Source organism: Fistularia commersonii, chromosome 23, assembly GCF_037954325.1.
Source record: "Fistularia commersonii isolate RoL2024-O1a breed Wild chromosome 23, RoL_Fcom_v1.0, whole genome shotgun sequence".
Classification (NCBI taxonomy): Eukaryota; Metazoa; Chordata; class Actinopteri; order Syngnathiformes; family Fistulariidae; genus Fistularia; species Fistularia commersonii.
In genome coordinates, this window is record NC_141306.1 from 9,416,879 (window position 1) to 9,430,836 (window position 13,958).

The 13,958-nt window shown below is 49.3% G+C and overlaps 1 protein-coding gene across 1 annotated transcript; it reads right to left on the minus strand.

The window, feature by feature from the left end:
- Positions 1-398: 398 nt before the first annotated feature.
- Positions 399-13,520, minus strand: tlcd4b (TLC domain containing 4b). Its single transcript, XM_086170966.1, has 8 exons — positions 12,808-13,520; positions 10,969-11,097; positions 10,203-10,355; positions 7,738-7,827; positions 4,276-4,334; positions 4,063-4,157; positions 3,888-3,961; positions 399-3,809 (listed from the first exon to the last, which is right to left on the minus strand). Exons 3-8 carry the CDS (start codon positions 10,346-10,348, stop codon positions 3,464-3,466), a joined length of 810 nt encoding a protein of 269 aa, XP_086027092.1. The 5' UTR covers positions 10,349-10,355; positions 10,969-11,097; positions 12,808-13,520; the 3' UTR covers positions 399-3,463.
- Between the last annotated feature and the right edge of the window lie 438 nt (positions 13,521-13,958).

Below are 13,958 nucleotides of genomic sequence, written 5' to 3' on the forward strand. Positions count from 1 at the left end.
ACACACACGGAGCCAAGGGGAAGCTGCTGCCAGTAGCTGGACTCAGCTGCTACTGTCCTACTCCTTTGCGGATCATTTCGCTGAAGTCTGTTTGCACTGCGACAGGTACAAATAATGATAAAGCGCAAACCTTGAACAGGGGCGGCAAGAAGGTCCCTGGTTCGATTTGGACGGACGGACGGGGGTTTTCTGTGTGGGGTCTCGTTTCCTCTGGGTTTTCAGTTTCCTCCCACAGTCCAATAACATGCAGGAGGTTCACTGGAGACACTATTCCAGACATGGAAATGATCGCGAATCTCTAGATGATGCAAATGAGAGAATGGTTGAGGTGAGAATGAGTGGGTGAATGGCTTTATATGACATTTGAACGCGACTGAATAAATAAACTTTCAAAAGTGAAGTGTTTCAGAGAACTTTTCTCATCTTCAACTTTATTGAAGATCAACGTGTTCAAGTAAATCTCAGATTTCATCTCTACATGATCACTGTAGATAAAGACGGCCGCGGCCGTCCGCTCAGTAATCCTCGGCCGGCGTGAGCCGAGGCCCGTTCACATAAAAATCTCCAGAAGGAAACCGCAAAAAAACAAATCAACGACAGAAGAAAAGGTCACAATCGAGAAGTTTGCATTGCATTGTGGACGTACAAGTGAGTAACGCGAGAAAAAGAAAAAAAAAAAAACAGAAAATAAATCAGGCCACGTTGTTAAAAAGACAGTTGATCACCAGTTGGTTCGCAGTCGTTCCAGTTAGAATCACGGAAATCGTCCTCCGTCGTTACACGTCGCACCTCGTCCTCTGGGAATCCAAGGCCACCGGGGTGTCAGTGGCACTGGGAGGGGCAAACGGTGAGGGAAGCGGGGGGGTTAAAACCAAAAGTCGACTAAAACGTGTTCACCCCTCCATCTGGACGAAGCGGGGACGCGGGGGGTTTCCTTTGCGGCGGGCTTCCGAACAAAAAAGAAACAAAGGCAATGCGGTTGTTCGAACCTGATCGGTCACGCGGACGCACACCTCGGCCTTACGATAGCAGCCGTTGCTTTTCTCCCTCCCTCTTTTTTTTTTTTTTTTTGTTTCCTCCCCACAGAAGTCTTACAGGCGAGATAAAGCACAAACATCAGGGCGCATTATTACTATAGAAAACCCTGACAGGTGTATAAAAAAAAAAACAAAAAAAAAAAAAACAAACTCGAGTTTCGAACCGAGCGGTGTTACTGCTCAGTGATTCACAGCTTCCAGTTCGGGAGGAACGAGAGAGTCGATCAAAAAATATATATTCTGATAACCATTTGTGCCCCATACGCACACACAAACACAAACGGACACACACACACACACACACACACACCATGAGTTCATCTTAATGCCACAATTCTTGGGGGTGAACCCCTGTACTGAGAAGAGCTACGAAGAAAAAAAAAAAGAAGAAAAATCACATACTTTCTGGGGTCTCCCATCAGTTTCGGATTATAATACTTGGCCGGGTTAATTATTGTGCAGGCAGATTATTATTAAAAAAAAAAAAAAAAAAGATACATAGGCTTGAGTATACGTGTGTAATACAGAGGAGTAAATAAAGGGACAGTATATTCGCTGATTAGCAAGAGAGGACATGCTTATCAAAACGTCCACGTCCGAGTAGAAGAAGGCACGGGAGACTGACGCCTCGCCTTTTGCGGAGACAGACAGAAACACAGGAGGTCAGTCGTTGGTCTGCGGGGCGGCGGAGGGGGAGTGTGTGCTTTGAAACTCTCTCGGCACCGGCCGGAAACGGGGACCTAGCTGGAGGACGAGGGGCGAGGGTTCGCGCGTGGAGTGTAAACATACCTTTCGAAAGTCAAAATCGGAAACGCGTCCTGGTGTTTCTGTCTGTCGTGGACGACGCCGGCTCTGCCGTTAGCGGCTGATGCCGTCTGGCGGACAGAACGGGCGCCTGCATAGTTAACGGTCTGAGTGGACACGGAGGCATGCAGAAGAGGGTCGGACGTTGGGGTACGTGCACATAGGATGGTTCGAGAGGCGTAGGACTTTTCTGCTCTGGAAGACAAAAGCCCCTCCATGCGGGAGTTTTCGCGCGATCGTCGATGTCGGTCATCCACGTCGGGCCGTCAGTGTTACCATGCTTTAAAGTGACCGTTGATGATTTTACACATACGAGAAAAAAAAAAAAAAGAATCAAAAAACATGCAGGTCGCCACACTGCGTTTACATTTATACATTCCGAACGATCCGATGGGTTGTCGGAAGCTGATAGTGGGGTATTGCTAGCGCGCCTGTTGCTGAATTTCAGCCAAAAGTTAGAGCACCGTGACGAAGAGGGACTGCGACAGGGAAGTCCACCCTCCCCTTCCCCCCCACACCTCTTCCTCAGTGAGTTCTTAAAAGTGCCGCAAAAAAAAAACAAAAAAAAAAAACAGGGATGCAATGCATCGGAGTTAATGTGTGCGGTGAGAAAAAACAAACAAAAAAAAGACCAACATTCACTTTTCACAGTAAAGAGTGTGTGTGAGCTGTGGTGAAAGTCTTGTGAAAGCCGGTGGCGAGGGAGGCGGTGTTGGTGTGGGAGGTAGAACAAAACCAAACGCTGCGGACTGGATTGGCGGTGGCATCGCGGTGCGGCTCGGACGGATGCTCTGTCGTTTAAAGGCGACCGGAGGGGAGGGTTTGGGGGGGGCGGATGTGCAAAAATAAAGAGAGCGAAAGACGGCGGGGAACGAAAAAGCGCCGATGTGAATACTTTGAAGGCAAACCAGTCGTGTCCCGATGGGGATTATCTGCTCCTTCTCTCTCTCTTGTCACGAGGAGGCCACAGCAGGTGAGACTGTAGAAGAGGCATTACGGTGTTTTCCTTTTTTTTTTTTTCTTTTTCTTTTTCTACTTCTTCTTTTCCGCTCTTTGTGAGGTCTGAGGAGTTTCCAAAAAAAAAACAACAAGAGCCCTGTATATTCACAAACACTCTGTGGGTCTTCGCAAAGGACGGTGTATGAAAGAGGCGGCGGTCGGGCGAGGGTGGGGAGAAGCCTTCTGTTGTCCGGGAGCAATAGCGAGTGAGCCAAACTGATGGGTTCTGCGATCCGGTTCCTCCGCGTTTATTGCTTTTCCTGTTGCTCACAGGCACTTCAGAGAATTGGGCTTTGGCTGAAGTTAAGTGCGGGGGGGTGGGGGTTGTGGGAGGCGAGGGCGGGGCGGATGAGACGGGGGACGGCAGGGTTTAAAAAAATTAGTGTGTGCTTGTGTGTGTTTTTTTTTCGTTACCTGCGAGACAGAAGCGTACCGGCGGGGCGTCACCTGGGATCCTCGAGAAGATCGAGGGCTACATGGGGGGTTCTGGATGGACGGGATATATGGTGCAGCAGCAGGTGAAGAGGCTTTGCCCCCCCTCCCCACACACACACACACACAAGCGCGCACACACACACCCACCCCTCTGCGCTAGTCCTGGTGTTACTCTGCTCTCAAGCTCTTCAGTCTGTGTGGTTGTTCGCGTGCTTCTCGGAGGAAGACGAGGCCTCCGGTTCCTCCTTGGCCTTTCGGGATCTGCTTCCCGTCAGGACCTTGTAGCAGCCGCGGGTGATCTTGTACATCCAGATGGTGTTCAGGATGTCCAGCGCCACGCAGGAGGTGATCCAGGCCACCTGGGCTCCCAGACCCAGACGCTCGAAGTCCGGCGTGCCGAAGGTGGCGAACACGCTGGCCCAGTAAGACGGCATAACGGCGATGCGCACCAGGAAGAAGACCGCCGCCATGGCCACGCCGTTTAACACCACCAGCCGGTGCGAGCGTGGGTATTTGAGCGCTTCGAAGAACCATCTGGATGGAAAAGACGAGCGGGAAAGAAGTCAGAAAGAGAGACAGAGAACCGGGGCAGTCGAAGGTCGGAGAACTCACCGCTGGTTCACGAACGGCGTGGACAACTCCGAAATTAGTCGGAAGTTGGCGAAGTAGGGGAGCACGCCGCGTGTCTGAAACGGCCAGAGCACAGAGAGGGGAAGGGTTTAGTGATTTGTGCCGCATCTGGAAAAGGACGAGTGCGGCGGTGGCGACTCTCCCCCGAATCTCTCACCAGGACGTATCCGTACGCGTAGAGCGCCGCCAGGTGGTGGCAGACAAAAAAACGGTCTCCCATAGTACTCCAGTTGCATGCTAGCAGCACAAGATCTGGAGGCAGAGGTCAGACAGATCAGTCCACTGCATTGTCATTATTCAAGTTTATTTATTTCTCTCTCACACACACACACACACACACACACACACACACACTTTGAAAAGAACTCACCATACAGCAGGTAACCACAAGTGATGGCTACATTTAATTTGACGAGGCCGGGGTCGCCCCTGTGGAGCAGAAGTGACGGCAGTGTGAGAGGTGTCCGACAAAAACCCTGTGCAAACGGACGCCGTGCACATCGCGTGTGAATCAGAGGATCGGGAGACTCTTCACGACAAAACGGGAAAACTTTTCCGGCTTCTCCGTAATAATAATTTGATGATGGTTTTGAACATCCCTGGATAAGATTCACTGTATTTAGGAGCACTGACAGGGACATCAGTGCGTGTTTGATCAGCGGATGAGAATATCGGCGTCACTGTGATAATAAACGAGGCTTATAGACGCGTGCCGGTGACATCCCATAATTAGGGCATCTTTTGTTTGAACGGACACCGGACCCGGGTGTTGTGTGGCACCTGACCGGCTGGGCTGCTGATGTAATGTGACACGGCTCTGCGCCAACACCTTCAAAGTACATAGTTGCACACTAAAATACACACACACACACACACACACTCTCCTGATGCGGTTTCACCTTACAAACCGAGTGACCCCTGGACTCACAGCTGTAAAGTGCAATCTTGGCACTATCATCTTGCTTTTCTGCGAAAAATAAGCGACTATCGGACACAGTCTAATCATTCCACCTCACACTTCAACTTCCCTTATTATACTCCAGCTTTTATTTTCTCTCCACGTCCTGATAACCGATCAGTTGTATCACTTTACACCTGCGCTTAAATGATACGGCAGATCTGACCGTGAGGTTGGATAACACGCGGCTGAACTGATGCCTGCTGTCAAAAGTCCGATGGCCCGTGGATGATAGGATCGCTTCATTAAACATAGAGCGAACCCACGCTTCCGCCTTTACTTGTTTGAGCGATGAGCGAGAGAGACGCAAAGTATTTTACGCATCTAGAGTTTGACACTGAGGCCATCCTGGAATTTACCCCTCACGCACACACGATGTGATTTCTGTGCCGAATGGGCTCCGATCTGCCAGGATCTGTTGAAAGCGGTTCCTGTTTTGTCATTTTTCCCGACGAGATTTTGCAAAATTTTGAGGAAATGTGTTATTGGGAGGTGGTTTTGTCTTTCAGTGAAATGTGAATGAAGGCGATGGGAGAGTGAAAATGGGTGTGTGTCTACATGGCGTGTGAATGAGAGGGTGAATTATCGTATGTTTATAGACGACATGTGAATGGCTACGCTGATCGACTGGTGACCCGTCCATGATGAACCCGGCCTACTGAATGCATAAATTGTTGAACACAATCTGAGTTGTGTCGCGTGGGTTGGGTGTGCCAAGTCACCAAGTTGCCAAGGTAGAAATCCAACAATGACAGCGTCTGTGGGCGTCTTGTCGGCGGGGACGCCGAGTCCGCATCCAGTGGCCGAGGCTCCACCGACACCTGCCGCCGTGGAATCGTGTTAACGTGCACGGACACTCGGAGGGATTTCACGGCTGTCAGACCCAGGCCCACGGGGCAAATCCTTTTACATACTGGCGGGGTTTGGCTAATTGGCCTGAGGAATGATGGTGGTTATATTCCAGCAGAGATGTTGGAAATCAGGTAAGACTGTTCAGTCTTTTAAAAAGCATCTCGCTACGTCGCCTCTGTAGGTGTGTTAAATCGGTTAATGTTCCTGTTTCACTGAAAGTAGCCCGAGTATATTTTGGTCGTCGCCTACAACTCTTAGTAAAATGTGACGGTGATTTCTCATAAGGAGTTATTGTATGCTGTCTGTATATAACAATTAGCAATCCCTGCCGTAGGCGCCGCGTCTTCATTGTCCTCAGAGCTCCTCGGCTCCGGGAGTCACAAGACATGAAAGCAGCATCCCACACCCTGAGCCACGAGTGGTTTCCTCTGTCAGCAAGGGCCCCGGGCTTTTTTTGTTTTTTAAACAAAATGTTGCTCCTTCCTACGATCTGAAATGCTAGCAGACCAGACTTGGGTTTACATTTTTCAACGATTCTGTAGCTCTTAATTTCCCCTGTCGCTCAGCGGCTTGACGCTAACTGCAAGTCCCAGATTTTTCTTTCTCTCTACCGTTGTGAACCGAACCTCTGACCGCATACGTGGAGAGGCTGGCAGGTTCCGCCTTGGTCCCGCCGCCATTGATGCGATTTGATCGCCCGAATCATAGTCATTTCCAGCCCCCCCCCGGAAACGCTAATAAAGAAATTCAGCACGGGCGAGGGCAGTCAGACACGGTGCTTGACAACTTAATGGATTACAGGAGCAGCTGACGTAGAGTGACACACTGTCAGAAGCGGCCACTCCGTCCCTGGCGGGGGGGAACAATACTGCTGTGTGGACAGGTCTTTATAACGTGGTTATACAATGAGATTGACTGGCGAATTAATGCTTTCGCCACGCTGGTGTTGCAAGGGCGTGAGCTTTAGGGCATTAAGATGCTGCTGGGGATCGGCTGCATGTTGCTGTCGCGGGGGGCGGTGGTGGTTCTGAGCGGAGAAATTTACCGAGAGACAGGGGGCCCCCTACAACGGTTGAACTGAGAGCGCGGGAGTGCCGTAATGCAGTATTTTCAGGAGAATAAAACATAAAAAAAACGGGGATGGGAACTGGACCCAGCTTCCATAGAGAAACAAAGAAGGGATGAGGGTTGAGACACAAAGCACCTGAGCGCTGAGCCGATAAAGAGTGGTTGCAGGAGGAGGGAGTGAGCGAGGGAGCCTCTCCATCCCCTCACACACACACGCTGCTTTTTTCTGTCTTCTTCTTTTCGCTCCCCTTTTTTTTTTTTTTTTTTTGCTCCATCAGCGATGCCGGCCACAGCCAAGTGAGAGAGACAATACGAGAGAGGGTGGTGCGCTGCATTGACTCGACAGCCAGAGATGTGAAGGCTCTGCTACAACAGCTTAGCGGTAGGAGGCTTGAGAGGAGCTGTTGGCGGGGGGTGATGGAGGGGGGGGCGGCTAGGCTGCTGCTGTTTGCTATGAAAAGAAGCCTTGTTAGTAGGGCTCTGGTCTGTCTGCTGCAGCCAGAGAGGAAGCGAAACAGGGGTAAAAAGGGAAGGAGGGCGCGACGGGGAGACATGAAATGAAATGGAGGGTGTTTTTAAAAAGTGAATGTGTGCGATGCCGGGGGAGAAATCGGGATCAGACTTTCTGTTTCTCTCTCTATTTCTTTTTTTTTTTTTTTTTTCAGGATCCAGAGAGGCGAACGGCCCCGCTCAGCACTGGCCGAGCCAGTGCACAACAGCAAAGACAATAATCAAGTGGTAAATCTACTGAATCGCAAGTCTCCCGAGACTCCGCTGACACATTGGACTTCAACGCTTTCAATCTAGAGAAGGCGGTACCTTCCCGAAACCTCAAATCTTCATCATCTCATGTGACCGCCCCCCCCCCCGTCCCCCGTCCCCATAGTGCCGTCCACACAATCCAAAGCGACCCTCTCCCTGACGCTTCCCCCCCCCAGTTTGTGTGCACCTTACCAGACGGGGTTGGCGTTGACGGCGTCGTCGAACCACAGGATGTACAAACAGAACAACCCCACGATCAGAGCGTGCACCGTCGACACCAACCTGGATGAGAGGCAAAACAATACGCAGAGTTACAGGTGGGAAGGTTAAGGTTAACGGTCAGAGGTGAAGGGAAAAGTCTGCTGTCTTGTGATGCGTCCAATTGTTGAGTCGTTTTCCTTTTTTTGAACCCGATACATCACATTATCAATCCTGCCCTTTGGAGTGTCCATCTGGGCCCTCGCTGCTCCTCTCACACAGCCACAGTGACGCCACTGTCACCCACGCGGCCTCTGGGGCACTTCCTGTTTATGGGTCGCAGCTGCTGGCCTGATTATGAGCGGCTACTGGCTAAAGTGCGAGTGGACGAGTCGGCACAGGCCGAAAAATGAGAGTGGACTGTCTTTAAGCTCGGCTTATGTAGAAACTGGAATCTTCTGTGTGTGTGTGAGAGAGAGATAGATCTTACAACTGATTATTCTCACTGAAGTGATCTGTTCTATGAAAACAACAACAAAAAAAAAAAGCCGCTGTTATGAATAAGCCTTTCCGCTCTTGCTTAAGTCAATAGTTAAAACAAACACACACGAGAATGCTCGCACACGCGTACAAAGATCAGGCGGGTTATACAACAGGAGATCACCAAAAGGTCAACAATAATTTCCTGCTTTTTCATTAGTTTAGCAGTCCTCTCTGGTCATAAACTACAGTTCCAAGAAAGGATGGTCATTGAGTATCAGGAATCTAATAACCAGGTACCCGGTGAGGGACGTTATGCAACCGCATGTCGACTCCTGCCCCCTTTCGAAACCCGAACCGTTCCTGCGAATCCCCGGCGTGCTGAGGAGGAACGATGCTGAGCTGGTCAGAACCCCATCGGTGGGGTCGATGCGACAGAGATGGTGGAGGTCATATATGTCAGGCTGTCATGACCACGGGATTTTGTACTGAATAGATATAGACGTAAATGTGATTCGATGTTCTTCTTGTTTTTTAATCGTTCGGCTATTTATACAAGAAAACCATCAAGGCAATGAATCACTAGGAAATTTAACTTCACCAAGAAATGTGATATATTTAATATATGGACGATAGAATTACTTTAAACCAATATCTTTATGGTAGTCTGATCGGACGAGTCAGGGTTCAGAGGGCTCACCGTCACGGCTCAAAGTAAGAGTCTGAGTCATCTTGCCATTTTCCCAATATCGATATAAAGCTGATACGACCGATTGATTGCTGAATTACCCTGAAATACTGAGCAACATGGTAAGTTAGTGCCGCGCAGTTTGACCAACTGAGACCAATTTGATTCGCACACAAGTGACAGACCAAACAGGGAAAAAAACGTAACTGCCTCAGTTCTACGGAGTATTTTTGATTGACGCTGATATTACACATATACAACTATTACCGGCGCATATTTTTACCAAATTTTACGGCGGGTCAGACAGTCAGGCTGACATTTCCGTTTTAATTCTCAAAAACGGCTCCATAATTATTACACTCGGTGTCTTAATATTGATATAGTGTTGCCATGGTGAACCGTCACAGATCTACTTTTTGAGTGTGGGTAAAAGATCTCGCAACACTATTTAAAAAAAAAAAACAAGGACCCAAAAAAAAATCTACCAGAAATGCTATTCTCCACCAGAAAGACTATCCTGTAAAGTCAAATTAATGACTCATCATATCCAACATAACATAAATGAGGCAATATCACTGTAATCAATCAATTGTATAATAATGTCTCATTGATTCATTGATAGTATAAAGCTTTATGGCTACGCTTTTTCCAATAGCATCAGCACAGATGCAGAATGGCGTTGAAATGCTCTCTCAGATTATATCAGACCCTATTTCTAGTGTGCACCGCGTTCTTTGAAATACATAAATTAAAAGGTTGACGTGCAATAAGGACACACACACCGGAAACACTTGAACGTGCGAGTAAAAACGAAACACAAAAAAGCACTGCTCAAGGGGTTGATCGAGCAGCGTTTACGGGGGTGGGGGAGATAAATGAGTGTACACTGGGAGTGCTTGTCTGGTCTGAGTGACGGAGCACAGTCCCATCGGGCATGCAGAGTGTTGCATGTTGCACAATTCAGTTTAAAAGTGCAATCCGGTGGCGGCAGGGTCTGTCAGGGTCGTTGACTCGACAGCAAAAATGCAAATAACGGACTTCTATATTGTCCCCCTGAAGAATCCACCGATTTCAAATTGACCCGGTGGAGCAATCAGTTTGTTTATACCTTTACCGATCTGTTTAAAATTCAAGAGAGAAAAAATGACTTGGGATAAGGTTCTTGTTTTATAACGACACACACAGCTGGAGTATTTGTGAGACAACACCGGAGCTCTGATTCCCAAAAAGCCAAAGAGGACAGACAATTTAGATGTCAGGACATACATCCAACTTTACAGTGTTACCATACCTGGAGTTCCACTCTGTGAGCTTCGTGGGAGCCAACCGTCCATAACCCGGTGAGATGGCGGATGAGAGCAAAGGACTGGCCACGGAGAAAAGCACCTGGAAGCCCACGAAGCTGCCGGCGACCACGGTCAACTCCCTCGTCTCCATCACTCACCTACAGGTGACAGACCGGAAAGGGGGCGGTGAGGCGCGGGTGTGAAACAGGTGGACGCTTATGATCCATGAGTGTCGGCCATCCCAGCGAGTATGAGCTTGCCGATGCTGACAAACCAGAAGTCAGCATTGGTTTGTGTATTTCGCAAGGTGGTTACAGTGGGTCGTTTAGGACGCACTGAATGTCCCTGAGAAGAAAGCACAGGCAGGGCGCGGAAAGAAAAGAGGATTGTTGAGATGAAGCAACCGCTTCAGCTCTCCGGACGGAGGCTGGGAGAGACCGCATGCCTGGACTTTAACCAGTGACTTACACAAAAAACCATTCAGGATTGAACTTGCGCGCATGTTAGACTTTAACGTCCATGTTCTCGAGTGTTATCGCCGTTTGCAAAACACGCTCGTCGACGGATGAGTGGAGCTGCGGATGAAAAACAAGCAGAGGGCTGTGAACCGACGTCCACCGCGATTTACACAGAAGAGAAGTGTGTTTACTCTGATGCTGTGATTCGACACAAGGCTGAATACTGGTGTGAGTGCAAAAACAGAAAATAAAACTCATTCATGTAAAATCACAAAGCAAAACACAACAAACAAAGACTGAAAATGAATAGAACCTCTCAAACTTTAATCCGCTTTCCAGAGTTGCTCCGCTTCCAGAATGAAACATTAAGACCCTGTTCTGAGCCGCTGGGTGTCTTTGAGTTAGGCTGGCGTTCCCTGACTCTTGTTTTGCCTCCTTGGCCCTGAAAAAGAAAGAGGAGATAAAGCACCTACTGATAATTTGCGTTTTTTTCAACTCTGGACAAAGGTCTCGAAGTCATGGCACTGCAAGCAGCTTGCAAAATATATATCTCCAGCTCACAAGCATCATCATCTGACTCTAGCAAGGGACCAGGAATGTGTGACTGAAGAGAAACCGTCCATCTATCACCCATTCAAAAATAACTAACCATCAAGCTGGAACTGAATGGGCACAAAATTCACAGGGACAACAGTATGATTACAATGGGTATTACAACATACAAGGGTTTGCAATGCTGTGGACTCCGGACGAAACAAATGCCCCATAATTCCAATTAAACTACTTGGGACGTGTAAGCTGCTAAAACCCACCTGTTTTCACAAGATCCGGCAATTGTGCAAAAACAAAAAAAAGAAAAGAAAAAGGAATTTATTTTAAATGACATGTCCTCTGGGGAGGGAGGCCTCTGTGTGTTGTCTGGCCACAGGGTTGCACATGACACTTCAGGCATGCAGCCTACATTAAGGTCTATTTTTACTTGGGAGGAAAAAATGTATCGTCATGCATGCATCATATACTGCAGTGTAACCCAAGGGACAGGGTTTTTGATACAAAATGGGGTCAAATCATGGCTAAAATACAGAACAGGAAAGTGGAATATAGGTTTTCCCTCCATGTGAATGCATCTCCTCGGTAATACTTCTCGCTCAAGGCCAGATGAATCTCGGAGGAGCCCCATCAATCCCCTGGAGCAGCAGTGATCATATGCTGTGTGTGTGTGTGTGTGTGTGTGTGTGTGAATAATTCAGTGGCTTCTCTTCACCTGGCAGGCTGGTTCACGCCGCCCCGCGGGAGGAAGCGGTGACTCCTCACTGCGGTTGACAGCCCGCATAGGTCGAGCATGGAGCGGGGAGGGGGTGTTCCGTCACCCGCGTTTAACCTTGTCCCGCCGGCCATCCCGCTGCTGTCAGCAAACCGTGACCCGTGACTTATCGAGCGGGCATAAATAAAAAGCGGTTCAATTTCCTCTCCCCGCCGGTCACCGGGTGGCGCTTAGCCACCGCCTCCCCACCCCCAGCCAGCCCGCCCGCCCACCGGAACAAAACGCACTGCAGACCGGCAAACTGGACTTGCCGGTGCGTGCGGGTGGTTCAACCGGGCTCAGCCCCCCCGCCAAGCGGGGTGTCGCACATTTTCCGCCGGGCAAGTTGAGCCGCGGCACCGATCCACGTTTGGGTCGTTAGCCTTCAGGCGGACGAGCTAGCATCCGGCGGAACCGGACACCGAGGGGACCGGGAGCATTGTGCATCTCGGAGCGGCAACAACCGGCACATTGGGTTTTCTTAACTCTTCCATTAAAGGACTTGTATTGTTTTTTTCTATTTGTTGTTAAAGAGTTCCGCATTGTAGTCGTTTTTTCTTCAACGAGACACACGTATCACTCTACCGGCGGCAGCCCGGATATTATTGTTCGCTTCGCAGACTAGAGAGCCGTAGAGCGGAGGAACCGCATCACGAACCCGCCGGTCGAATCCGCCGCGGTCTGGGTCTATTTTATCGTCTGGAAGTGGGTGGGAAAAGGAGAAGTAAGATGTTATAAAAAGAACCGCTACGTCTGCCGTTGCTGCTATGACAAGAGGAGCTGGGCTGGGTGGGAGAAAGAACAAAATGACCATTCAACGAAAGGGACGCGTAAGGAGAGCCGCGTTACCTGTTAGCCGTCGCATAGGTCTGTGTGGGCGGGTTAGCTCCCCTTCCAGCCGCCGTCCTCTCCACTTTCCTCCAACTTGACGTTTAAGCTAGCAAGTCGGCTAAACTGTTACAGCCCAGTGGGCTTTCTCTCCCCGTGCGACCCCGAGGGAAAAGGAGGAGGAGGCGGAGGGGGGACGAAAACAAAACGAAAAAAAAGCCCCCCCTCCAAGAACCTCTATTGCCACGCCAGCAACACCGGGTCGGAGCCAACATTACACGCCCGGAAGGGAACTCTCTCTCGGCATCCGCGCCCCCGCTGCCATTCGGTGCCGGAGGGTCCGCGAAGAAAGTTTGGGTACGTTGGATTTCGGACACTGACAGGCAGGATCGATCGGTGACGTAGACACGCACACTCCCCTCCTGCGTGCATAAGCCCCGCCCCCTCCGGGCAGAAGCCACGCCCACCGGGAACAAAGGCCACATCGCAATGTTATTGATGAAAACAGAGCCGCGGCTGCGCACTGGATCTCTCACTGGAGCCATTGTGCAAAATCGAAAATAAATACATGACAAAAGAAGAGCGAACGACAATTGTATAGTTTGGTAAAAAAAAAAAAAAAAAAAAATGCACCAATCACTGGTTAATGCATTTCTCTGAGTATGATCTACATGATCAATAACTGATAAAGGATAAGGACTCATGCTTAAGGCTTGTTGTTGACCATCCCATACAACTAGTCAGATTTCTTAGTTAAAAAGTGATAAAAAAGGGATAAAGATGGTGAACGGTTTTAAGCATTTAGGGTACAGAGCGATTGGCTGGTTAGAACGGGCGGAGACAAAGGCCGGGTGGGAGGAAGGGATATCAGAAAGGGAAGGTGAAAAACACAGAGGTGAAATGCGGCAACACTGAGGAAAACACAGGAAGCCTGGGGGAAGACCAGAGAGGAGATTTAGGGAGATGAAGGGAAAGAGGATGTGAAGTTAGATACAAGAAGAGGATGCAGAAGAGAGGGTTGGATGGAGGCAGATGATCGGCTGCGGTGACTTCTAGAAGGAGCGGCTGAAACATGTCAAATTTTGTGTATTTCATTTAAAGAGATATGGGGGAATGCAAAGCATCGATTGCCACCCATCCGGTATCGGGAGTCACAAATGTCACAATGAAGA